Source organism: Salvelinus alpinus, chromosome 1 (genome assembly GCF_045679555.1).
Source record: "Salvelinus alpinus chromosome 1, SLU_Salpinus.1, whole genome shotgun sequence".
NCBI classification, from domain to species: Eukaryota; Metazoa; Chordata; class Actinopteri; order Salmoniformes; family Salmonidae; genus Salvelinus; species Salvelinus alpinus.
The window spans coordinates 22,559,244-22,586,946 of record NC_092086.1 but is presented as its reverse complement, the minus strand read 5'-3'; the positions used below and the strand labels follow the sequence as shown (position 1 = coordinate 22,586,946).

The window sequence follows — 27,703 nt, the reverse complement described above, 5'->3', positions numbered from 1 at the left end:
TATTCACGTTATGATCAATGGCTGCGTTTACACAGGCAGCCCAATTCTGATATTTTGCCGGTAATTGGTCTTTTGACCAATCAGATCAGATCTTTCGACCAAATAATTGGGCAAAATATCAGAATTGGACTGCCTGTGTGAACGCAGCCTAAAAACGATAATCTGATCCTATATCAGCACTTCAAAAGGTTTGAGGCGGTTGTTCAACCTGTAAACGAGGACGATGCCGGTGATAAAGAATGTTATGCAGATGGTGAAGAAGTAGGCTAAGGGAATGTTGTAGGCCATCATGTGAGGGTCACTGGTGGTGCTGCAGCCAGTCCCGGCGGTGGCTTCATCAGGTCTACAACTGGTGTTGATGGTGGAGTTGGTGTAGTAGCCATAAAACATTACAGAGTTAGAGAGATAACCCTGAGAGGGAAGAGAGGTGGTGTGGTTTCAGAAACAGACTGACAACATTGATGTAGTGTTTTGATATAGAAGTGCTCTTGCAGGTGCTTTACATTTGTATGCGTGAGCATTGCGTTGTGACTTTGCTAGGTATGTCAGCAGCAGTTGTTTTATTGGCATAGGCTGGATTTACACTCCACTAGGTGTACTCTGTAGAGGCTCAACAGCCACTTTGTGCTTTCACCGCACACAGCAGAGATTTTGGGGCATGCCAGAAATTGTAACCTAACGCAATCGGTGACATTTTGCTCGGACGATCAGTGGAGTTTAAACTTTAGAGTGAATCACATTAAAGTCAAAACCTTGTGGATGAACATAAATCAACCAACCAATCATATCCCTCATTTTACCGTGCCGGTGAACAGCTCCAGGCCTGTGACTCTGTGGGAGCTGGGGGTGTGAAGGGGCGGGTGGATGGCCTGGGGGAGCACCAGGAACAGGCCGTTGATGAGGAAGAGGAAGACGTTGAAGAGCAGAAGAGTCCTGATGAAGAGAAAGTAGGAGAGCACACCAGTGCCGAAGCGGCCGCCCAGCCTCTTCAAAGCCACCTGCCACAACTGCAGGGAACTGACGATGAAGAGACATCCGAACAAGATGTGATACAAAGCCTGTGGACACAGGACGCAGAGTTACTTTCATGCCTAACATCTCTGTGCAGAGGTTAACGTCAGGCTTGGAGCACTTTCCTCACATTTTACATCTGAATGATAGCCATGAAATTGCCAACAGCATGTTTTATGCTAGTGATAGCTTGGTTATACTCACTCGCTTAAGGAGGCTACAGCAGGGAACCTGGCTGCTCAAGAGGGACCGTCCAACTTTGTCACTGAATACAAGTTTCCTAAAGAGAGATGTTGACTGTAAAAGGGGTCTTTGAAGATTCAGCAATGATGAGAGAGAAGGGTTTAAGTAGCTTTCATGTAATTAGTTTATTGTCAAATTTGACATTGGCATCATGTAAAGCAAATGGTGTCCTGGAACAATTAAGATAATCAATTACAAACAATGAAGAGAATATGGCACACACCTCAGTTTAGTCTTCTCAGCCAGACTAAGGGGCGTGGCACGCAGCATACGCACACGGTCACCGGCCGACAGACTCTGAAGATTGTTGACCAGCTCCTGTCTCTTGGTCTCTGTAATCCACACATAAAGTTAAAAGGATACCGTAAAACTTCAATTAAATAGCCCAGGCATTTATTTGCTTCAATCACTGAACACAACCGGCGAATATTAGAGACAGGCTTGTATTTGCCTGGCTATTAAGGGAGCATGCAACTGGCATGCTGACTGCAGGAATGTCTAACAGAGCTGTTGCCAGATAATTTAATGTTAATTTCTCTACCATAAACCACCTTATCAACATTGTTTTAGAGAATTTGTCAGTACATCCAACCGGCCTCAACCACAGATCACATGTAACCACAAAAGCCCAGGACCTCCACATCCGGCTTCTTCATCTGCGGGTGAAACTGGTCTCATCTGAGACCTGCCACACCGACAGCTGATGAAACTGTGGGTTTGCACAACCGAAGAATTTCTGCACAAACTGTCAGAAACAGTCTCAGGGAAGCTCATCTGTGTGCTCGTTGTCCTCACCAGGGTCTTGACCGGACTGCAGTTTGGCATCGTAACCGACTTCAGTGGACTAATGCTTACCTTCGATGGCCACTGGCATGTTGGAGAAGTGTGCTCTTCACAGATGAATCGCGGTTTCAACAATACCAGGCAGATGGCAGATGTGAGGGAAAGCGTTTTGTTGATTTCAACGTTGTGAACGGAGTGCCCTATGGTGGCGGTGGGGCTATGGTATGGGCAGACATAAGCTATGGACAACAAACACAATTGCATTTTATCGATGGCAATTTGAATGCACAGAGATATCGTGGCGGGATTCTGAGGCCCATTGTCGTGCCATTCATCCAAAGCCATCACCTCACGTTTCAGCATGATAATGCACAGCCCCATATCGCAAGGATCTGTACACAATTCCTGGAAGCTGTACATGTCCCAGTTCTTCTATGGCCTGCATACTCAGACATGTCACCCATTGAGCATGTTTGGGATGCTCTGGATTGACATGTACGACAGTGTGTTCCAGCTCCCGCCAACATCCAGCAACTTCGCACAGCCATTGAAGAGTGGGACAACATTCCACAGGCCACAATCAACAGCCTGATCAACTCTATGTGAAGGAGATGTGTCGTGCTGCATGATGCAAATGGTGGTCACACTAGATACTGACTGGTTTTCTGATCCACGCACTTACCTTTTTTTAAAGGTATAGGTGACCAACAAATCTGTGACTAACAAAAAAAAACATGTGTTTGATACCATTCCACTTATTCCGCTCCGCCAAAACCACAAGCCCGTCCTCCCCAATTAAGGTGCCACAAACCTACTGTGATTCCCAGTCATATGAAATCCATAGATTAGGGCCAAATGAAATGTATTTCAATTGACTGATTTCTTTATATGAACTGTTACTCAGAAAAATCTTTGAAATTGCTGCATGTTGCATTTATATTTTTGTTCAGTATAGCATTTTCTAACCAAACCTTGATATCTTTAACTTTTAACAGCGGAGTCGTTCTTGTTGGTACAGGCCATCTCAGCAGAGCACACAAAACAGACACTCACTCCCAGCGGAGGGACAGTCAGGGAATGTTCACTCTATTCAAAGGTTGAACAAGAGGAGCTCACCTCGTACAGCATTGGTAAAAAGATCTAAAACTGTCTGGTTTCAAATGCCATACCCATTGTCCTGTGTCTGTAGTGAGGATGGTAGAAGGCCCCTCAAAGCTGGTGAAAAACTATTGCCTTCAGGATTGGATGGTGAAGTGGATTTGGGGATGGCACTCACCTTCCTCACAGACATCCTCAGAGTCTGCCTCGATCCCATAGCCACGGATACTAGGTCTGGAGGAGAGGGAAACGTCTTGGGTCTGGCGGTGGTACCTGCGCAGCTGAGTAGAACGGATGTTGCACTGGGAGATTATTTCAAGACGACTCTGCTGCCCTGAGTGAGGAGAGACCATTTCCTGACGTTTAAAAGGAGGAAGATTACATTTACTACCTGGGTGTATTCACTAGGAACCAAACGGAAACAAACGGCCGAAACAGGGAGGGACTAACCTGAACTTGTCCAATAAGTATTCTGTTGCACAGCATACATGGTTCGCTACGGTGTGCACTAATGAATACACCCCAGCAGTTTATTCAAACGTCAACCACTTGTGAGGTCAGTGGCTTTTGCGTAGGCCATATTCTCCTCCAGTAGTTTTCTGAAACTTCTGACACAGTAAGACAAGAGACAGGAAACTCATCTAATGACTTATTAATGTACTTAGGCCCCCCATTTTGACCATCCAAATAGATGTAGATTTCAGAACCATTGTACGTATTTAAAATGTGTGTGGTGCGTTTACACTTATCCAGAGCGATTTACAGTAGTGAGTGAATACGTTTTCATACTGGTCCCCGGTAGGAATCGAACACACAACACTGGCGTTGCAAGTGCTATGCTCTACCAACTGAGCCACATGGGTAACAGGGCAGATACAAAAGGAACTGCAACATTTTTGTGCGCTCTCAAAATATCACCTATAGTCTCTTTATGAGTCACACAAAAGCCTTTGGCCTGGGTCTTCTTCATTAGAGCACAACGTGGCAAAACCGTTTGCAACATCAAACGAAAACAAGCATTTATTTGGAGAAATTCAGGTAGTACCTCACGGTTTCAAGCCGTTTTCTTCCCTTCTGTGTCTAATAAACACAACCCCGAAGGTTTCCCCTTAACAAACCAGCTTGTGACCGAAAGGATTGTCTCACCGACGCTGCGACTGGGCATGGAGGACAGGACCCTCAGGGTGGCGGCAGACCAGCGGGTCCTGACCAGAAGGTTGGTCTGCATGGATTCCTCACTCCTCTCATCTGCCTGCTCTCTGACATCACTCATATGGCTGGCCAACCTATCTATGGGGAACATATGATTGAATATGATTAATCAGATGATAAAATATATTCAGTAAGACACACTGCACTGGCCTTGGTCGTGTTCATTGGGGCATGCAATGGAGAAAAAAAATAAAAATAAAAAAAATAATTCAACTGCAAACATTTCTTATTGAACAAGTCCGAGTAGCCTCTCCTTGTTTCATTCAGTTTTGTTACATTTGGTGCCTAATGAACACGACCCTGGTGGTAGTCTGCTTGTGCTTTATCCAACTACTCTGTGTATTATGTGCTTTGTCATACATGTAGGCATGGCATCGATAAAGACAAGTTGGCTACAGCACAGTATGGGACCAGGCTAACACTGTTATGGACGTAGTGGTTATCAGAGGGAGTTAGAAGATTTCAGTCCTCACCTCAATGAGCATATCAGTTCACTGGAAAACATTCACTTGTAACAAACTGTCTACGTCCTAAAAGGCAACCGATTGCCCACATTGGGCCCTGGTCAAAAGTAGTGCACTTAGGGAATAGGGTGCCACTTGGGATACAGACACATATAGAAGTACCTCTGCCTTCCGTTGTAAGGACCTCCATTTCCAGGGTTTCAGGACTGCCACTCTCCAGACCTGTTCCCGTCACCCTAATGAGCTGGCACATAGAGTCCTGGGCCGTATCATCACCCCTAAGACTCCTGGTGAACGTTGATCAATGGAATAGAAGAGGGTTATACCAGACAGAGGGCTATGGTACACGTGCATGTATAAAAGGACGGCTGGACGAATGGACAGATACTTGTAAATGCGTAAACAAATGCGCACACACAGCAGTGTTATTCTAGTAGTTAGAGCGTTGGGCCAGTAACCGGAAGGTTGCTGGATCGAATCCCCGAGCTGACAAGGTAAAGATTTGTTGTTCTGCCCCTGAGCAAGACAGTTAACCCACTGTTCCCCCGCACCTCTCTGATTCAGAGGGGTTGGGTTAAATGCGGAAGACACATTTCAGTTGGACAACTGACTAGGTATCCACCTTTCCCTCATTCTTGGTTTTATCTACATATAAAACACATTCAATATGAATTATGCAACGATTGAGGAAAAAAATAGCCCGTGTTTGTCGGACAATGATTAATCGAACAAAAGGCTCCGATGTTCCCAAGGCAACTGGGGTCACTGGAACATATCCAAGAGAGAGAAACAGACCAGAGGACAAATAGCACTGCAGGCTTCAATAACTAAAACATCTGCAAAGACCATTAAAACTAGAGTACCCGTAACATGCAGGCTCACTGCAGAATACAGAATATATTCTGGGCCGCCACTGACACCATTCTGTATACATCTGGCCCTTCTTTGGACACTGTGCTAACAAACCTCCAAACGAGCTTCAACGCTATACAACACTCCTTCCGTGGCCTCCAACTGCTTTTAAATGCTAGTAATACTAAGTGCATGCTCTTCAACTGATCGCTGCCCGCACCCTCCCGCCTGACTAGCATCACTACCTTGGACGGTTCTGACCTAGAATATGTGGACAACTACAAATACCTAGGAGTCTGGTTAGACTGTAAACTGTCCTTCCACTCACATTAAGCATCTCCAATCCAAAATTAAATCTAGAATCTGCTTCCTATTTCGCAACAAAGCCTCCTTCACTCATGCTGCCAAACATACCCTCGTAAAACGGACTATCCTACCGATCCTTAACTTCGGCGATGTAATTTACAAAATAGCCCCCAACACTCTACTTAGTAAATTGGATGTAGTCTATCACAGTGCCAACCGTTTTGTCACCAAAGCCCCATACACTACCCACCACTGCGACCTGGCCCTCACTACATATCTGTCGCCAAACCCACTGGCTCCAGGTCATCTACAAGTCTCTGCTAGGTAAAGTCCCGCCTTATCTCAGCTTACTGGTCACCATAGCAACACCCACCCGTAGCACTCACTCCAGCAGGTATATTGCACTGGTCATCCCCAAAGCCAACACTTACTTTGGTCGCCTTTCCTTCCAGTTCTCTGCTGCCAATGACTGGAACGAATTGCAAAAATCTCTGAAACTGGAGTCTTATATCTCCCTCAGTAACTTTAAGCATCAGCTGTCAGATCAGCTTACCAATCACTGTACCTGTACACAGCCAGTCTGTAAGTAGCACACCCAACTACATCATCCCCATATTATTACTTATCCTCTTGCTCTTTTGCACCCCAGTATCTCTACTTGCACATCATCTGCACATCTATCACTCCAGTATTAATGCTAAATTGTAATTATTTTGCCTCTATGGCCTATTTATTGCCTACCTCCCTACTCTTCTACATTTGCACATAGATTTTTCTATTTTTCTTTTCTATTGTGTTATTGACTGTATGTTTGTTTATGTGTAACTCTGAGTTGTTGTTTTTGTCGCACTGCTTTGCTTTATCTTGGCCAGGTCGCAGTTGTAAAAGAGAACTTGTTCTCAACTTGCCTACCTGGTTAAATAAAAGGTGAAATAAAAATAAAATATATCGAAAATCATTTTTCTGTAAAAAAAAATTGTGTACACTTTAACTACTAAAACCACATATAACGTATGTAGAACAGATAATAGAGCTATATATTTTAAATAAGATTGTCTTTGAAAACTAACATTCACTAAACAAACACTAGACAGTCTGGGAGAATCTAACATTCACTAAACAAACACTAGACAGTCTGGGAGAATCTAACATTCACTAAACAAACACTAGACAGTCTGGGAGAATCTAACATTCACTAAACAAACACTAGACAGTCTGGGAGAATCTAACATTCACTAAACAAACACTAGACAGTCTGGGAGAATCTAACATTCACTAAACAAACACTAGACAGTCTGGGAGAATCTAACATTCACTAAACAAACACTAGACAGTCTGGGAGAATCTAACATTCACTAAACAAACACTAGACAGTCTGGGAGAATCTAACATTCACTAAACAAACACTAGACAGTCTGGGAGAATCTAACATTCACTAAACAAACACTAGACAGTCTGGGAGAATCTAACATTCACTAAACAAACACTAGACAGTCTGGGAGAATCTAACATTCACTAAACAAACACTAGACAGTCTGGGAGAATCTAACATTCACTAAACAAACACTAGACAGTCTGGGAGAATCTAACATTCACTAAACAAACACTAGACAGTCTGGGAGAATCTAACATTCCTAAATGTCACTCCAATAAAGAAGCACTTTTATCAACTTCCACTGTTCTCCAAAAGCTCTTAGCTTCAGTTTGCGCCTCAAATCAACCCTGGTTAGAGAGCGGCAGTGTTCCCTTCCCTTATAAACCATACAGTAGTGGGACAGCGATAAAGGAACTTTTGAATGGGATGTTTAGACCTTGACTAATCTCTCGTGAACAGACTGCATAAACATGAATGGTACCCTGGTCCAGCATCTGACCAAATGACGCAATATTGTTGTTCCGGGTAAACTGAAATTCAACCTTGACCTATTCCAAACTGATGATGTTCTATGCACCAACTATGTACAACCAGACAGAGAGAGCATTTGTGAATCTACAACTAACAACGAGGGACAACAAAGCACACACAATAATGCAGTATCTCCTTCAGAATATGCAACTGTGGACAGACATGGGCTACAAAACACAGCTCTACTTTAACATCCCGTCATTAACAGAGATGAGAGTAAAGAGCAACTTACTCTAATTCAAGCTCCATTATAGGGCTCAGATTGAAGTCCACACTGTATGCCATCCTCCTGGTCTTCACTCTGCGCGGCCACACCTGTCTGTCTGTATCATGGACTTACCTTTTTCCAATCACAGACAGAAGCATAGGGGAGCCCACCAAGAAGAGAGGATTGGTGGAACAGAGGTACTGTTGTGTTATATACTGTAGTTAGTGCATCGTCCCAGTCATGTCTTCCAGTTCCCAGGAGAGAGAACTATTAGGAGCTCTTAGTGGGTGGGTTTAGGGTTAGGAGTTAGGACTTCGTCTGACCAACTTACACTCTCAACTCATTATCTACCAAACCGAAAAATATACTGAAGAAAAGACTGACGGAAGAGTAGTTTCACAATCATAAGAAGACAATACAGGAAGCGGTCCCTCCCACAGACCACTAGTGTACTCCTTCCTCCCTCCCTCCTCCCAAAGACCCTTATCACAGGCAATGTGCCATGTTCACATGTTATCAGGAACTTCTTCAACAGGAATTGAGAGGAACTTGTGGAGGTTAAAGAAAATAAAAACAATCAAGGACTGACCATCCATGATATCAAAATTATTGTTGTAAGCATGCATTGTTTACATTTACTTCATTTACACACAGAGTAAAACAAGCTTTTGGGTTCTGACGGGTACTACAGTTGAGCTAAGCCCATGAGGCATTTAAGTTCTATTCTTCAAAAATGTATGTAGCAATCGCTTACTGCCCCTTTAAAGCTCCCTCTTGGATCTAGTTGAGTTAATTTTACTAAAGAAAAACAACAATACAGTATTTATATTTTTAATAACTAGTTTCTGGAATACCTTTAGGATTTTATATAAAGCTATTCAACAAAATGTATTAAATAAATTCATCCAGAGCTTCTAAGTGCTTGACAGCGGTGGAGGCTGGTGGGAGGAGCTATAGGATGACGGCTCATTGTAATGGCTGGAATGGAATCATTGAAACGGTATGAAACATACGGAAACCTCATGTTTGACTCCGTTCCAAGAATTCCATTCCAGCCATTACACAGAGCCCGAATTCCCATAGCTGTTCCCAACAGCCTCCACTGATTAACAGCTGAGAATTGATGCGATGTGTGTGTTCCATTTCCACAGGTTTCCAGATGGAAACACAATAGAACCAACAACACCAGTCAGTACACTAAACCTCTGAATCATTATTCGACTTAGCAAAGCTGCATATGTATTGTAACTGTAAAAAGTAACTTCAAATTGAATAGTTTGATGCATAAGACTTGCATTATCGATGTATGTTTTAACCCTCACCATTTTTGAAGACTTAATTTTTGAAGACTGCCATGCACAGCCCCAAACCACCAATCAAACGGAAGAGATTCTGCCTGTTTGTTCACACCTACGGCGCATGGAACTCTCAGCTCAGCAACTTTCAGCTCGAGCGGCTTTCTCTGGCGCAGACTCAACCAATGAAATACATTCTCCTCATTAGAGGTGTATTCATTATGCGAAAAGTTTCGAAAACGTTAATAAAATATTTCCAAATGAATGTCTAGTTAATTCTAAACAGTTTGAATACATTTTGTAAGTCAATGTAACATTCTAATTGCAATCCTGCATTACAGTGGTGCACAACTGAAATGCATTGGCACATCACTAAAGAATAAAATGAAGTGAATATATAATTCATAATAAACTGTCTGTCTTTCACAGCAGGAATCCCTTATGTGTGCTTCTGCTGTCCTCTAGTGGTAAACCTACATTATGAATGGAGTTTAGTGGAATATAATAGCAGTTGTTTGAGACGATATTAGTTAGAGAATCTAAAATATTGAAGTGAATAACAGTGATATGCAGACGTCACAACAACACCAATAAATGTTTTCTATTTGGTGGTCAATATGCAATGTTTTCATGTCCAAAGCACATTACACAGCCTGTGTCCCAATCAAAAGGCAGCATCCTTGCTGATTGGGAGGCCAGTGGAGGCTGCTGGGGGAAGAACGGACCATAATAATGGCTGGAACGGAGCAAATGGAATGGCATCAAACACATTGAAATCATCTGTTTGATACTATTCCACCAATTCTGCTCCAGTCATTACCACGAGCCTGTCCTCCCCAATTAAGGTGCCACCAACCTCCTGTGGATGCCACCATCATAGCCTATGGAAGGTGGTTGTTCCTAAGGGTATCATTGCAAATACTGCCTTAATGATGAGCTATAGCCTTGACAATAAAGATGAATTATATATTATACACTATAGCCAGAATTACTTTTTATCTTGCTCTCTTCCACACCACACTGTCAGCCAGTAGGCTACATAAGCCTATCTATTATTCTCAAAGCGTGTGAAAATGAATAGTTGATAACAAGTTAATAAAGATACAAGCCATTGTGTACACAATGGGGTGTGTGTAAAGGGACACAGACACATAGAGAGAGGATAGATGCTTATTTATTTTGTACAAACCCTTTGAAAATGTGTGATAATGTGACAATACTGAACACTACGGTCAAAAGGTCACTGTGAGAGTGGCAGTATGCCCATTTATTTGAAGCAATTATTAGTCCTATGAAGAAAAAAATCCTAGAGATGACGTGGTCATGGTCGGGGGCGGTTCTTTAACTTTTCGGGAAATGAGAGTGAAACAACACCAAAGACCTGCACCTTCACAAATGAGACCTGCGCATAGTCATTTTCTAGCTGAAGTTGGGAAATATTAATCGGCATAAAAAAAATATATATATAAAATGGAATCTGGTGCCTATGGGGCCTCGCTGGCCGGAGGTGCCTTCGATTTTATGAGCTTTATTAAACAACCTCAAACCATAGTCCGCATCTTGAGCTGGGTGAGTGATTTACTCTAGGTTGACAGACAGTGTGTTATTTTAGGAAACTTTTGAAGTAGCTAACGTTAGCTAGCTAGCAACCATAGCTAGCTGTCTGTTTAACTACAGTACACATCACAGTTGTATTGTCTTTTTATGGAAAAGCTTTGCGCATCAAGGCAAGAAGACAACATGAAAGAGTTGTTGACCTGTTTTCTAGTTTGTGATGTTGTTGCAGTTGTGGAAAAGTTGCGAATGACACTTGGCTAATGCTAGCTAATAGGCTATCCAGCTGTGTACTAGTAGGGAACTTTTCCTCGTGACCAGTTTAGCTGTGTCAACCAAACTAAGCGTTTTGCCAACTGTTGATGATGGTAGTTGTAAGCCTGCCAACGGCCAGCTTTTGAGCTACAGATGTTAGTAGCTTGCTGCTGTAACGTTAGCTCGCTGGCATGACGTGGAAGAGGTTTGTTTAGCTACTATCTGATTAACTGTCAGTCTGACAGATCCACCACACCACGGTCATCTCATCAACTTCCGTACCCCTGTAAAAGTTCTGCAAGGATAGCTGTGATGACAATTTGTTTGCATGCAACTATCTATATTATTATAAGATAGACAATATGTTTAGTTTAATGGGAAAAACATGTTCATTGATGTTGCATTACACTTCAATGTCAAGAAGAGATGGATCTTGGATGCACTGAGCTAGCTAACCAAAAGCTGAAGCTCTTATGGAAAAGTCCCATTGGATACCAATCGGAAATCATCATGGGATACAGGTCATGGGGCCCCAGTTTGGTTGTTTTCACTTAAAAACCCAATGGTGTGACCGCGGAGCAAGCTCAACGCAACTTGCAACTGCTCAGTTCACTTGCCCCAGGCAACCCAAAAAATTGACCCAGATAAAAGATACATTTATTTTTCATCTCTTTGTGTTTCACAATTTTCCTTCAATTCGCAAGTGGCTGATGTGTCTCACCGGAGAAAGCATCCGATCGAGTGAAACAGTGCTCTATCTCCTGTATGTGTAGCCTATCTATCTGATGCTGTCTGGTCAAAAGGAGCATGACATTGTTGCCGCCTGTAGCATTGAATGCAAGGGAAGCCAGCAAGCATTTGGCTTCCCTTGATAAAAATAAAATAATAGCCGATCAGCATTGAGCTAAACTAAACTGAGTGAGCCCACGCATTTTACCCACGCACTGCTATAGCTGTCCAAAGGGTTCCAATGGGAATTCCAATAGAATGCACATTTTGTGGTTGATAGAGTAGTGGGTGGGTGTGGGCTGTCCACATCCATTACAGGTCGGCTGTCCACATCCACTACAGGTCGGCTTCATAAGGCTGTCCACATCCACTACAGGTCGGCTTCATAAGGCTGTCCACATCCACTACAGGTCGGCTTCATAAGGCTGTCCACATCCACTACAGGTCGGCTTCATAAGGCTGTCCACATCCACTACAGGTCGGCTTCATAAGGCTGTCCACATCCACTACAGGTCGGCTTCATAAGGCTGTCCACATCCACTACAGGTCGGCTTCATAAGGCTGTCCACATCCACTACGGGTCGGCTTCATAAGGCTGTCCACATCCACTACGGGTCAACCCCTGAAATCATACCAAACACACACAATGGCTTGAAAGTGAAGCATTTCACTGTACTTGTGCATGTGACAATAAAACTTGAACACACTTTTTTTCCCCAGGACATACTGTATGTCCTCATGTGATTGGTTACAGGTTGTCTAACACTGTGCTACACCTAGTCTTGTATGATAACAGGCCTATGTGATAAGTCTTATATGATAACAGTCTTATATTATAAGTCTTATATGATAACAGTCTTATATGATAACAGTCTTATATGATAACAGGCCTATGTGACGGACCCCAGGGTGTTCTAACAGACAAGTTGTTGTCTCTTCAGCTCTTTTCCATAGTGGTGTTTGCCACCATCACTGGAGAAGGCTATGTCAACCCTCCACAGCATCAAGACACCAAATGCATGTTCAACGGGAATGACAGCGCATGCGGCTTCGGAGTGGGTATCGGAATTTTGGCCTTTCTCGCCTGCGTCATCTTCATCGTACTGGACGCCTACTTCCCTCAGATCAGCAACGCCAAAGAGAGGAAGAACATTGTCACTGGCGACTTGGTCTTCTCTGGTGAGGGGAAAACATTTTTTTGTGATACTTCCGATTATAAATCTGTAAGGCTGTAGTTTGGCACCCAGAACTGACACTTATGGTCAGATTTTTCAACGATAATCTTGGCAACACTTCCTATGAATAGCCTAGTTTCCTTACAATGCATTACAAGCAGGTTTATAATGCCTAATGCCATGCACAATTCACTATAGTTAACGACATAGGTACTAAAGGTGCACTGCTTATAAACATCTATAACTACACTCATAGTGTAGTTGCTCATATGTCGTTATGAGTGCACTTATAATGCATTATGAAGAGGGAATTTGGAGGAAATGTTACCATAAACTTGACTTTCCCTCTGTCTGTCAGGAGTGTGGACGTTGTTCTGGTTCATCTGCTTCTGTGTCCTGGCCAATCAGTGGTCTCACACCACCGACACAGCGGCCATCTCTGCCGATGCCGCCCGAGCCGTAGTGGCCTTCTCCTTCTTCTCCATTGTCACTTGGGTGAGTCAGTCTTTCTCTCTCTGTCTCTTTTTGTGTCTGTCTCTTTCTCTCAACTGGCATGTTACTATGTGAAACTGCTAGCTGCAGCTGGTCTTAGCGGTCGACAGTGAATTCTCACCCGCTAGTAATTAATGCTGATTGTTAGGGTTCTGACTCGCTACAGGCTGTCAGGCAAGAACAAGGCAGATGAGTCCTTATCCAGAGCTTTATTATCTCTTGGTCACCGCTACACACACACACACAACATAGAAGTTATCTTTGTGGTTCTATAAGGAAAGGAGAATACATGTACATATTAACAGTGATAATGCAGCTATATAATTGGAACTGTACATAGCTTAAATGCTGTAGCATAGCATTTCAGACACATATTCCCATATAACTACAGACGGGGAGAGGCTAATCACTGATGAGGCTGCCAGTCAGGATTCATGGCTCTGTCTCTTGTCCAGCTAGAGATCTTATAAATCAAGTGTGCCAGTGCACCAGGCATTCTAGAATCTTCTACTTATCTTACACACAACACTCTCTGGCAGTAATTGTAACATGCACATAATGCTCTACATCTGCATTGCTTGCTGTTTGGGGTTTTAGGCTGGGTTTCTGTATAAGCACTTTGTGACACGTGTTATGGGATTTTTAAAAACGTATTGACCAATATTTCCTCTCACAGGCTCTATTGACCTCATTTGCTTATACAAGATACCGCCAAGGAGTGAGTGACATTGACCAGGGCTACACAGACCCAGCCAATGACTACAGCACCCCTTACCCATCTACCTCCGCCTATCCCCCGTACCCCACCAGTGGGCCAGAGGGCTACCAGCAGTCCCCTTTCACCCCCCAAAACCAAGAGCAACCAGCACCATATCAGCCCCCGTCGTACTGAGGGACTGGACCATTGACCAGATTTGGGGGGGAGGATGTTTTTTGTTTTTTAAGTTGCCATTGGTGCCTGTAGCCTGGTCCCAGATCTGTTTGTGCTGTCTTGCCAACTCCTACAGTCATTGTCATGCCAAACACAAAAAGATCTGAGACCAGGCTATGGTGCTTCAGCTATGTGGACTGATCTCAGCACTCCACTGGTCCTCTCCTTTTACCTAACTGTTTGAGTCATAGCTGGTGTTGCGCTTACATAATGAAGGGTGTGTTGACATGATTTAAGTTGGTATTCATATTGTAGTTTAGATTTTGAATGGATATTTTGCTGCATTTTTATACATACAACTAGAGGGCCTGAGCTGAGCTTCAGGTAGAATCTATGGAAAACTGTTACTAGGGTAAAACCTAGAATGCCATGGAAAAATATGAGATTGAGTGCCATCACCACTTGAGGTAACTGCCATATGTTATGTTTCTGTTCTCTGTACTGTTTGTCTTGTAACATATGTAATGCAGTTATGTGGACACTGAAGTTCAGATCAAACCACTAAAACATATGTCGCTGGGAACATTGCTTTGTATTGCAACTAATGAGGCTATGCTATGCTATGGACACAAACTGTATTTTTCTATGCTGCCTAATCCAGTTATATGGTATAGTGCATATACAAATACCTTTTGATAATTTCAATGTATTTCAACGTTATAGCAAGCCCAGGATATCAGAACTTATTGCCATATATCTAGAAATCAAATGTATTGCTAAATTATTGACAAACGAAGACTGTTTTTGTTTTTCTCTGCAAACCCATACTTTTATTTGTCCCAATAATGGGTGCACTGTCTGAAAAATGCTACCCTTAACGACTACTGTATATCAGTGCTTTTAAAAACCACCACTGAACTCACTAAGAGCCTATTTCCCATGCCCAGTTTAAACCTACTCCTGGACTGAAACTCACGCTTAATGGAAAGTCTCCATTGCAAGTAGATTTTCGTCCTGGAATAGGTTTATTAATCTTGGTCTGGGAAACCAGCCGTACATTTTTGGGGGGTAAATTGGATAACACGTTATCTTTTTGTCATGTGAATGTCATTTCTAGTACATGCTCCCAGGTCATGTTAACCCTTTCGTTCAATTTTTTATTGTAGTTTCAAACGAGTCTGTAATATATTTGGTAAACGAGGGTGTGTGTTGTTTAGTATCAGGAAGGCCCTCTCCTCAACTTGTTTGTCTCCTACCTTCATCTATTCCGAACGTGCCTTGGAAAGGTTTTATTCAGTTCTGGAGTGTTCTTGTCCCCGACACACACCTTTTCAGACAAAACTCATATCAGAATTCTCATAGATGAGTTTAACAAAATACCATCTAGTAGGTAATATATACAGTATATTGAATTGTAATGGTATTCCATTGAAAGAAAATGAGTAGGCGGCCAGTACGTTGCAATAAACTTTAGTGAACTATTAACAGAATATATTTACACAATACATATGGGAGCAGTCAGCATACTACATTAGGACGCACAACTGCAACGTGTTTCGACTACTAGTCTTCCTCAGGCAGCGTTGTGATATTAAATTGAAAATTGTTTTGTAAATGACCTATGCCTTTTAATCCTCCTGGGCATGACAATGCCTTCCATACAGTACCAGACTAAGAACCTTCACCAAAAACAACATATGGTCCTGCCTTTGTTCTTGGTTTATCTTTGGTACAAGCTCATTTATTTACGTTCTCTCTGATGAACTGATCTCACCACTTATTATGCTCTCTGTCTTGGGTTTCAAGATTGCACTGAGAGACTTTACAGTCTGTTGCACAAAGTGCCTTATAAAAGCCTACTACACCACCGCCGAACCTTTGTCAAATAAAGGCTTTTCCTGTTTGGAGACTGTCCTTTTTTTTTTAAAGAAGGGTGTATTCCAAAGGCAAATATTTGAGCAGCCGCTAAGGAGGGAGAGTAAAGGAGCTGGTTAAAAGTAGATGAATACATTTTACAACTAGAACTAGTAAGGCTATTTGTGCTCTCTGGGAGTGCCCTGTGTGTCACCTCTAGTTATTATGTTTCACATTGGACGCGGAGCTTACTGAAAACTCAGACAAACTCAGACATTGTGCAACATAAACATCACATGACTCTTGTCAATTTTTCAATCTATGCCAATGCCAGGAACCTTTCACTACTAACAGTGTGTGGTATTTGAAGTCTAGCACCGTCACTGCTATCATGGACATGAGCTTGTTCGACATTACAGGCGACTAAATTACCGACTGACTGATCTACAAGAAACCTTGCATCATAAATAACTACTGATCAGTCAGTCACACTTTACCCTGATACATTATGGTTTTTGATCCTCTCGAACGCGGCCAATGATTTTAGATGTTCTGTTGCACCTGCATTGCAATGAAAGTCACATTGTGGCATATTAGTTACGTTTCAACGTTGCAGACAACTGAAACACTTTCATCCACAGTTTACGCTAGCAGCGCATAGTAATCCAGAATGCTTTTCAATTCGTAGGCTAGGTACATTTCGTTGCCTGGGCGGGACTTATTTTATACTGTCACTGAACAAGGAAGTAGCCCATGGTTTCCCTAATGATGCAAACGATGGAGACTAAACACTGTAGCCTAGATTTAAACGAAGCTGTGTTGTCGCCAATCAAACCATTATCGGACTGTTATTTGGCGCCATATCACTTGTAGTGAGTATCGTTCTAACATTATTTGTAACCGCTGCGCATCCATGAAGCTTCGTGTCGCCTTTATTTAATATTATCCGACAATTCCAGAGCATATCCTAGTTAAACGGGAGCACTCATATGTTGTCACATGTACATCCCCTTTTCATGTTCGAATTAGGCCTACTCACTAATCTGTCACTAGTGTGGTGATGGGGGCTCGAGTTGGCATGTTTTAAAATGCACTATATATACATAAAAGTATGTGGACACCTTCAAATTAGTGGATTCGGCTATTTCAGCCACACCCGCTGCTGACAGGTGTATAACATTGGCAGTTGATTGGTCTTACTGAAGAGCTCAGGGACTTTCAACGTGCACCGTCATAGGATGCAACCTTTCCAACAAGTCAGTTGTCAAATTTCTGCCCTGTTAGAGCGGCCCCTGTCAACTGTAAGTGCTGTTACTGTGAAGTGGAAACATCTAGGAGCACGGCTCAGCCGAAAGCACGTACCGTGTAAAAATAGTCTGTCCTGGTTGCAAAACTCCACACCAAGTTCCAAACTGCCTATGGAAGCAATGTCAGCACAATAACTGTTAGTCGGGAGCTTCATGGAATGGGATTCCATGGCCGAGCAGCCGCACACAAGCCTATGATCACCATGTGCAATGCCAAGTGTCAGCTGGAGTGGTGTTAAGCTCACCGCCATTAGACGCTTCGCCATCTGGCAGTCAGAAGGACAAATCTGAGTCAGGAGAACACTAACCCAACCCTAATTGAACACCTTTGGGATGAATTGGTACTCTGACTGCGAGCCAGGCCTAAGTGCCCGACCTCACTAATGCTCTTGTGGGTGAATGGAAGCAAGTCCCCGCAGCAATGTTCCAACATCTAGTGGAAAGCCTTCCCAGAAGAGTGGAGGCTGTTATAACAGCAAAGGGGTGACATACAGGCGCAATGCCAGTGGAAGTCTGCCAGTCTAACACTGCTCTAAAACCCATTATAAACCAACCACATGATCACACAGTACTGTAGGTAGAACCAGTATCTAGTCTTGTCATTTATAACTGCAGGAATGTAAAAGACAAGGTCATACATCAGTAGGAAGATAGACCTACTTTGAATAGTGAATGCTTGTATGTGAATATTGTCATTCAACACCATTTATCTACAGCAGAACATATTCAAAACAATTTAAATGCATAAACTATGGCAATCAAAAATAACTTGAAACAACTAGGATTAGATACCTATTAAGTGACCTTAACCTGTCACCTAGTAGTCTCTAGACAGATGGGATGCCTCCCACAATGTTGCTACCCGAGGTTAATCACCTAGCAACATTGTCAAGAGGTTCAGATCTCTTGGCCTAACAGCTAAATTATTGAGTAGCTGGACCCGAGTTTGAGACCCGGTCAGGGCTACCCCTGAATTTGCTACCAGCAGGTACCATCACATGGTATGCTCAGTTGAAAGGCAGAAAACAGTTAGTCTATGCTCATTCTGCAACCCCTGCCCAACAGCTGTCACAGTGAACCATTTATTGTCTTGACACACGTGTCCTTTAATGACATATAACCTTTGTAGCGCCAAAGTCCATTATATGGCTGTTGAAGACCGTTTCTGCAGATGTTGCCTTTCTTTGAAAATTTGCTAAGAGACAGTGGTTTACAATTAGAATCGATATCTGAATGTAACTAACTTTCTCCTTTGCTTTATCCTGACATGGGTGAAATTCTCAAATTCCTATTTATTTCAAGTAACTGTCCACTGAAAATCACTTTTAAAAGTTCATATTCTGTTACCTCATACCCAAATAATGTTGTTGACTCATCCTATACTTGTATTTGTGGCCAAAGCATAAATTGGAGAAGAAAAAAATAATATATATATACCCACCTCAAACAGATTGTTTCAGATATGCTGGCTATATCCTCATAGAGGATAATGTAGCTGGCCAATAAGCAGTCTACTCGTGTGAATATTTTTAATGACCAACATACACCCACACCATTCTGTTGTTGAGGTACGCCCACACCATTCAAAAACAGAAAATATGCTTTTTAACATACTTGGAAAAAGAATGGAAAAAACAATTTTACTCATACTGTAATTAATTATAGGTCAAATTTAATAGACATCTAGACACAATGAGCAATTACATTAAAGTGCATTGTAGTGCAGGGAAACATATCACAAAGTCTTTAAAATGACAAAGACCATTCAAATGGATGATCAGAGTGGGTGGATAACAAAGTAGACCTATTATAATGATGAAAACAAAACATGTTATAGTCCATGCATTTCAGACTTCCACCGTGGTTTTACCAGTCAACACTCCGCAGGTAACCTATTTGAATAATATAGCCTGCTCCCAGGTCTGTTTGTACTGTCTTGCTAACTGCTATTGTCATTGTCTTGGTAGCACGAACAGATCTAGGGCGAGGCTACTTGAATACACCGCCATCATGACATGCTGTAATTGCATTTCAGACACACCTTGGTGTGTTCTCGGGTCTAAAGTTGTCATAGTGATAGGAGATTGTCTTTATAGTAATGGCTGATACTAAATCAGTGAATTTTGAAACTTGACCTTTGTGCATGTGTGCTCTGCAAGCATAGGTAAAGTCAACAGATTGTGCTTCTAGTCTGGCCTCGTCCCATACTGTCTGTTCTGTAGCCTCTAGTCTGGCCTCGTCCCATACTGTTTGTTCTGTAGCCTCTAGTCTGGCCTCGTCCCATACTATCTGTTCTGTAGCCTCTAGTCTGGCCTCGTCCCATACTGTCTGTTCTGTAGCCTCTAGTCTGGGCTCATCCAATACTGTCTGTTCTGTAGCCTCTAGTCTGGCCTCGTCCCATACTGAATGTTCTGTAGCCTCTAGTCTGGCCTCGTCCCATACTGTCTGTTCTGTAGTCTGTAGCTTCGTTCCATACTGTATGTTCTATAGCCAACTCTTTAGCCTATCATTCGTTGTCATGTTGAAAAGTTGAACGATATAAACTTTTTCAGCAGAACATACAGTATGGAACGAGGCCAGACTACATGCCACAGAACATACAGTATGGAACAAGGCCAGGCCACAGAACATACAGTATGGAGCGAGGCCAGGCTACAGAACATACAGTATGGAGCGAGGCCAGGCTACAGAACATACAGTATGGAACGAGGCCAGGCTACAGAACATACAGTATGGAGCGAGGCCAGGCTACAGAACATACAGTATGGAACGAGGCCAGGCTACAGAACATACAGTATGGAACGAGGCCAGGCTACATGCCACAGAACATACAGTATGGAACGAGGCCAGGCTACAGAACATACAGTATGGAACGAGGCCAGGCTACAGAACATACAGTATGGAACGAGGCCAGACTGCATGCCACAGAACATACAGTATGGAACGAGGCCAGGCTACAGAACATACAGTATGGAACGAGGCCAGACTACATGCCACAGAACATACAGTATGGAACGAGGCCAGGCTACAGATGATACAGTATGGAACGAGGCCAGACTACATGCCACAGAACATACAGTATGGAGCGTGGCCAGGCTACAGAACATACTGTATGGAACGAGGCCAGACTAGAGGAACAATATGTTGACTTTACCTAGGCTTGCAGTCCACACATGCACAAATGTCAAGCAAGACAAGAGTGGTGAAGAGTAGTTGTGTCAATTACCTTGCTAGGTTTTCCCCTTTGGACTTGCGGTGGTTAATCAATACTAATCCCCCAAGTCTAGTTAAAGTTCACTACCGTTGTTGTTACCCTTAGTCACGGTTGCACAGCCAATCCCTTTCAGCTGATAAGTAAGGAGTTCACTGCTCAGCATTCAATTAACTCTAGGGCAACGGAAGAGTGTAGCTGGTCCATTGGTGCGGTTGTGGAATTGAGATGACAGTCGGACAGCATTCAGGAAGGAGGAGGAGAAGAAAGGGTAACTCCATACTACTATACTATCAGTGACAGCAGATCCTGCATGGACTCTGTGATTTGAGGAGTTTGTTGTGAGGTACTATATGGAGAAGAGGTAACTTGGTCCCAGATCAGTTTGTGCGTGCTTGCCTATACCTCACCTACTCCTATGTATGGCATGACAACGACCATAGGATTTGCTGTAGAGCCCGAACAGATCTGGGACCTGGCTAGAGGAGAGACATGTTGGAGATGTGTGTGATGTCTGTAGTGTCTAGTTGGGATTCCATCCATCACAGATAGTTTACCCTGTAATTGATACCGTGTGTTTGAGGACCTACATGCTCACACCTCAGGCACTTCTTAGTGTGGGTGCACAAACAACAATCTGTTTTCTGGTGATTTAGTTTCAACCAGCTGCTGTGTGCCTGTGTGTTAGACTAGCATGCCAGAGAGGGAAGTCTGAGCAGAGGGCCTCAGGGTGTCATAATGGACTTCTGTTTGGCTGGGGGCCCTGGCCACAGTCCTGGTATAAAAGAGTCTTTCAGCAGAAGAGGAGCTGCTGCTCCTGCTTTAGAGACATTATACCCTGGTCACAGGATGTGTCGCTCCTGGAACCGACTCAAAGCGAGGTCACAAAGATATTCTTGAGGGTGCACATGTTGGTGTATTTCTGAGAGCGCTTTTAAAATAATTATTTCATTTGATGCCGATGCTGCCTTTCACCCCGATTCACACTTGCAATTTTTTAGTTAACATTTAGGTTTGCCTGGTTACTCAAACTCCTTGCTCCGGGCAAATTCTACGCCCACAAAACATTTGTTTCTTCTCCGCAATGAATCTGGATCTGAGTACCTCCATGACGGTTTCTAGAATGGAAAAAAATTCAAACAGTTCTGGTTGGTCCCAGAAACCAATGAGTTGAGCCAGAGTCAGAATATTTGAAAATTCGGCATTGGCTTTGCTACTCTGATTGGTTAGAGATGATCCAATCACTGATTACTATGTTTTGTACAATACCCATCATTTTGACCTCACCACAAATTACTTCAACGATGGCGGTCTCAGACTGAAGTATGTATCAAACATAGAGAAGCGGAAGAATTCCGTTTGAATCATCAGCCAACATTTAGGCTACATTGAGTGTAGAATACATTTTTTCAGATGTATGGCGACAGATACTATCAAAAAAAGCCACGATAATGCTGTGGCAAACAGTTTCTTATTTAGATGTACTAAAACGTAGGCAGGATTGCATTGCCTTATTCTGTCAGCTGTTAGCCAATCAACATCACTCGTGAGAGAGATAGCCATCTGGTAAGCAGCACACATGAGATTTGCTACTGAGATCCAAATCAAATCAATCCAAATCAAATTGTATTGGTCACATACACGTGTTTAGCAGATGTTATTGCGGGTGTAGCGAAATGCTTGTCTTAATAAAGACTACTCTACCTGTTCACCACTTGTTAGCTTAGCCAAATCCTAAAAGTAGGCTAGTTTTTGAAAACCTTCATCTGACTGAGAGTGTAGTTTTGAGTGACAAAGGTTGTGGGGGTGGTTTCCGGCTGCCTACGTGCTATCTTTCCTGCTTTACCTGTTCGACACAAAATATTGTCCCATTTTATGTCACTGAATGTGCCACTCCCAGGCTCCACGTCGACACACTGCACACCTGTGGCCAGCTTCTATTGGTCTCACCTGCAGCTACCACTTCTTCCTCCTTCACAGCAGAACTGAGCTGTGGGATGCTCATTGCCTGTACATAGACATTCTCTTCAGGATCTGCAAGCTAGTGTTCTTTCAGTGGTCTGCTATATGGACAGAGGTGAGCCTTAAAGAAGAACATCCTTGTGAGCAGAGATTATATCATTATTTTCCGATTTTTACAGGCAAGCTGGATCTGAATGAAGCTGGTGTGTATTGTATACTGTTGTCTGGTGTGAAATCTCACACATTATTTATCTGAATGTTTATGTACTGATTTGATGTTTCACTGATGGCATTGATATTAGTCTCGTGAAAGACTTAACGCATGTTAAATCAAAACACCTAATCCGTGTGACATCTTCAAGGAGTTCTTCAGCGGTTGTGGGGTTGTTATAGTGCCGTCAGATTCCAGAGCTGCTGTATTTCTCTCAAAATTGCACTGAGATACACATGATGATTGAGAGTCATGAGACTTGTGAAATATTCTATAGGATTGAGGCCAAAGTAATAACAACAATACATGGTTATCTAACTACTGATGTGAGTGTGTTGAGTGAGTGGGTGAGAAGGAGGCGAGGAGAGGAATCAAGGAAATACAATTGAGATTCTACCTGTGTACTGTAGCTGAGGAGGGCAGCCTGTCCCTCAGAAATCAGATCTCTGACCCCTCCGTTCTCCTCTCCCTAACCTTTTCAGGTCCCTCCCCCATGCCTGTTTCTCCAGGCTACACCCAACTGGAGCAGAATGATCCGTCTATGAACCCCCTGCACATCTCAGTCGGAGGACTTCCCATGTTGGCCTCCATGACCAACACCCCAGACCCCCGATTCCGCCTCAATTTGAGGGCCATCGTAGCCCTGGCCCTGGCCCTGGCCCTGGTCCTCCTCTACATGCACCTGAACCCGGGCTCCTTCTCCGAGGTCCCCAGCTCCCGTAACTGGCAGTCTGGCCACACGGGGATGGAGGTGGACGTGGCGGCCGACCGCTACAATGACACTTACCCGCTCAGCACCCCCGAGCGGACGCCGCAGGGCACGCGCTACCGCATCGGGGTCATCGCCGACCTGGACACGGACTCGCGCAGCGACAAGAAGCTGACGTGGTTCAGCTACATGCGCCGGGGCCACCTGCTGGTGTCGGAGAGTGGCACCAAGGTGGCCGTGGAATGGGATGCGGAGAGGGTCCTGCTGGAGAGCCACCTGGCGGAGAAGGGCCGGGGCATGGAGCTGTCAGAGCTGGTGGTGTTCAACGGGAAGCTGTACAGCGTGGACGACCGAACGGGCGTGGTCTACCACATCGACGGCAGCAAGGCTGTGCCCTGGGTCATCCTACCCGACGGGGACGGCTCCGTCTCCAAAGGTCAGTGAGGCTGATGAGCCAAATTCAAGTGCAGAATCGACCCCCCCCCCCCATTCTTCCTAGGCACTCCTGTAGATCTGAAAGGATTGAATAGGTATAAGTTATATGGTAATTGCTTCATCTTGCCTTCTAATAGGGTAGATTGCATTTTCACCATATTGCTTACACCTATTTAATCCTCTCCGATCTCCATAAGTGAATATGGATTAGGGGTTAGGGGTCGATTTGGGATTGTGTGAGTGTCTCACTGTAGACCAGGCAGGCAGATTTGGAACTTCATCTGTTTATTTACTCTAAGGGGTCTGTTGAAGAACCTCATCTGGGGTAGACCACAACCATGGCAATGGAATTTGTTGGATCTCATTCTCATTTGTAAACACTTGAGTGAACAAAACATTAAGAACACCTTCCTAATATTGAATTGCACCTTCTTTTGCCCTCAGAACAGCCTTAATTCATCGGGGCATAGACTCTACAAGTTGTTGAAAGCGTTCCACAGGGATGTTGGCCCATGTTGACTCCAATGCTTCCCACAGTTGTCAAGTTGGCTGGATGTCCTTTGGGTGGTGGACCATTATTGATCCACACTGGAAACTGTTGAGCATGGTGGAAAAACCCAGCAGCGTTGCAGTTCTTGACTCAAACCTGTGGCAACTACAACCATACCCTGTTCAAAGGCACTTAAATATTTTGTCTTGCCCATTCATGGCACACATACACAGTCCATGTCTCAAGGCTTAAACATCCTTCTTTACCCTGTCTCCTCCCCTTCAGCTACACTGATTGAAGTAGATTTAACAAGTGACATCAGTAAGGGATCATAGACTGACCAGGTGAAAGCTATCTCATGGAACAAGCAGGTGTTCCTAATGTTTTGTTCACTCAGTGTATGTGTCCTTAATAAGCCAAGTGAGAGAGTATATTTCTCTTAAATACTGTTTAACTCTATAGTGCATTCAAAAGGTCTGTACAGTAGTTTAGTGAATCATAAAATCTTGATGTGTGTCCCAATGACCCTCTTTCCCTCTGTCAGGGTTCAAGGCTGAGTGGCTAGCGGTAAAGGACGAGCACTTGTACGTGGGTGGCCTGGGGAAAGAGTGGACAACCACCACGGGGGAGGTGGTCAACAACAACCCTGAGTGGGTGAAGGTGGTGGGCCATCGGGGGGACGTGCAGCACCAGAACTGGGTCCCCAAGTACAACCTCCTGAGGTCCGCAGTTGGGATCGAACCTCCAGGTGAGAGCTGCAGGGTTGCAAATGCTAACTATGCTAACGCTAACTGCAAAGGCTATGCTGACTGTGTTGGCCTACCATATACAGTTAGAGTTATCCCTGCAAACTATTAGCATTCTTTATGATATTCAGATTCTCATGACCTTCTCTCCCCAGGTTACCTGATCCACGAGTCGGCCGCGTGGAGCGACAGCCTGCAGCGCTGGTTCTTCCTCCCACGCCGCGCTAGCAAAGAGCGCTACGACGAGACGGCCGACGAGCGCCGCGCTGCCAACCTCGTCCTCAGCTGCTCGCCGGACTTCCAGGACGTCACTGTGAACCGGGTGGGCCCGCATAACCCCACTCACGGCTTCTCCTCCTTCAAGTTTGTCCCCAACACGGACGATCAGATCATCGTGGCTCTCAAGTCGGAGGAGGACGCTGGGAAAATCGCCTCGTACATAATGGCATTCACACTGGACGGCCAGATCCTGTTACCTGAAACCAAGATAGGAGACGTGAAGTATGAGGGTCTGGAGTTCATTTAGGAAAACAAGGACATATAGTAGCTATGTGGAACATAGTTGTTGACATTCCACGCACTCCAAAGTGAACTTGCTGCTTGTTAATTGACTGTGAAGACGACACGCAGACCAATCGATCAATCACGGATCAGAAGCCATTTTGGTGTGACCTGAGGTTGAGCAGGGACGTGTTCATTAGGCATCAAACGGAAGAAAACAGACTGAAACAGGGAGGGGCTACCTGTCATTTTTTTCGTTTTATGTTGCAAAACATTTAAAATAATAATTTTGTTGAATGCCCTAATGAACTCAACTCAAGGTTTCAGGGCCAAGACATTCTGTTCAGTTAATGGGAGCTGAGAGTAGCGTAGGCTACCTGAACAAAGTCCTCAAGTTGAGGATGTCCTCTTGATGGCCATCCTCTACCTAGGCCAACGGCTGTCTTCTAAAGTAATGTAGACTTTGTAAGAATGAATGTACAAATAATCAATTCATCTTAAACTGTGATTTCACTCATAAAATGCAGATACTGTACATCCAGGAAATAATGGATTTGTTGTTTTTTCCTGTATAACACAGTTTCGTCTTTTTACTACATGAAATCATATACTTCAGGACACTATACCCTACGTCAGGGATCATCAACTAGTTTCAGCGGTGGAATGTTTTTTTTTGTTTTTGAGCGGATGGTCGGCGGGCCGCAACATAATTACAAATCATTTGTAGACTGGAAATTGACCACAAGCCCAAACAGATATATTTGACTAAAACGTCATTATTTCAAACCTTGCTTACGTTTGTATACGATCACGTGTCTCTCTATTATGTGTGGGAATACTTGGGAACAGATTTCCCAAATTAAAATCACTTGGAGCTGATTTGCTGGTGTTTTTAGTCTTATGTCCAACAATGAAAATGCAAAAAATAAAAACCTGCCCTACGTGACTCCATTGACCTTTATGAAAATATGTTTTTTAAAGGAATATAGAACAAAAGCAGAATCTCACATCTTCCTGTTTTGTTTTACTGGTGTTTGTTGCGTAAAATCGATCTTGATACACCCTGAGTCTTTTATTGGGTGGGGTTGGAAAACATACAAAATCAAGAGATATTAACCTCAAAGAAGATGACTATTTGTCTGCATTACGTAACTATCACATCAACTTTTAGGTTGGGTACCATGAATATACCTTGTTATTGATTAGCACATGTGTGTTATTATCATGTCATATGGATGTGCGCGTACAAAGCATTTGTCATTTGTTCAATGCTGTTTATTCTGAAGATTGAACATAATACAAATGTATTAAATAATTTTACGTTTATGTTAGGATTTAGGGTTAGCCATTGTTTTTTCTTGTCAAAGGTTGATGAGGTTAGGCTTGAGGTTGAGGTTGAGGTTAGGCTAATCCTTGATCTCTCTTGGTTTAGTCAGTCTTATCTATTGGGGATCAAGCTAAAACAATGACAACAAGCTGTGCAACCAGCCCCCTGTGAGGTCACACTACATTTAGAGAATCCAGTTGCAGATGTGCAGTTTTGATTAGGTTTGTAAATACTTTCACCCCTGTGACTATAGCTGAGTTAAATAAAGGTTCAATAAAAATGTAATATATATATAAGCAGTGTCATTTTACAAGGGTTTTAAAAGAACCACGACGCGCGCAGCAACACACCAAGAGGTAAGATATTTAAGAATCTGAATGTCAAATGTCTCTGAAAATCCGAGCTGAACTATTGTCCTTAGTGCTGAATATAATATGTTTGCTATTATATTGGATGTACTTGATTGTCTGTTGTACACAAATGTACTTTATGTACA

General features: G+C 43.4%; 3 protein-coding genes across 11 annotated transcripts in view; 2 read left to right on the top strand and 1 right to left on the bottom strand.

The window, feature by feature from the left end:
* LOC139571499 (transmembrane channel-like protein 6) overlaps positions 1–9,603 on the bottom strand; it is a 29,656-nt gene extending 20,053 nt beyond the window's left edge. For 2 of the 5 annotated variants that reach the window (XR_011674312.1, XM_071394432.1), the window contains exons 1-8: positions 8,108–8,306; positions 4,974–5,098; positions 4,282–4,425; positions 3,314–3,469; positions 1,478–1,586; positions 1,216–1,291; positions 801–1,058; positions 209–411 (exon numbers count right to left, since the gene is read on the bottom strand). Coding sequence is in view for 4 of the 5 variants with exons in the window: in XM_071394432.1 (XP_071250533.1) it covers positions 209–411; positions 801–1,058; positions 1,216–1,291; positions 1,478–1,586; positions 3,314–3,469; positions 4,282–4,425; positions 4,974–5,098; positions 8,108–8,160 (1,124 nt within the window). In the remaining variant the exon portion in view is untranslated. Of the gene's footprint in view, positions 1–208; positions 412–800; positions 1,059–1,215; positions 1,292–1,477; positions 1,587–3,313; positions 3,492–4,281; positions 4,426–4,973; positions 5,099–8,107; positions 8,441–9,405 lie in introns of those variants that run through there. The other 3 variants (XM_071394462.1, XM_071394440.1, XM_071394452.1) reach the window with 3 other exon arrangements.
* Positions 9,604–10,676: 1,073 nt separating this feature from the next.
* syngr2a (synaptogyrin 2a) lies at positions 10,677–16,361 on the top strand. The gene is made up of 4 exons (XM_071394271.1): positions 10,677–10,947; positions 12,858–13,095; positions 13,450–13,586; positions 14,260–16,361. The coding sequence occupies exons 1-4, from the start codon at positions 10,849–10,851 to the stop codon at positions 14,473–14,475; spliced, it is 690 nt and encodes a 229-aa protein (XP_071250372.1). The 5' UTR covers positions 10,677–10,848; the 3' UTR covers positions 14,476–16,361.
* A 670-nt stretch (positions 16,362–17,031) lies between these two features.
* cant1a (calcium activated nucleotidase 1a) lies at positions 17,032–26,826 on the top strand. Of its 5 annotated transcripts, XM_071394235.1 has the most exons (5): positions 17,042–17,180; positions 22,810–22,903; positions 23,482–24,144; positions 25,178–25,381; positions 25,535–26,826. In XM_071394235.1, the coding sequence occupies exons 2-5, from the start codon at positions 22,894–22,896 to the stop codon at positions 25,903–25,905; spliced, it is 1,248 nt and encodes a 415-aa protein (XP_071250336.1). In that variant the 5' UTR covers positions 17,042–17,180; positions 22,810–22,893; the 3' UTR covers positions 25,906–26,826. The 5 variants fall into 5 exon arrangements, with proteins under 5 accessions (XP_071250346.1, XP_071250336.1, XP_071250327.1 ...); XM_071394245.1 differs by lacking the exon at positions 22,810–22,903 and having other exon boundaries at positions 17,032–17,180; XM_071394226.1 differs by lacking the exons at positions 17,042–17,180; positions 22,810–22,903 and adding an exon at positions 20,767–21,097.
* The last annotated feature ends 877 nt before the right edge of the window (positions 26,827–27,703 follow it).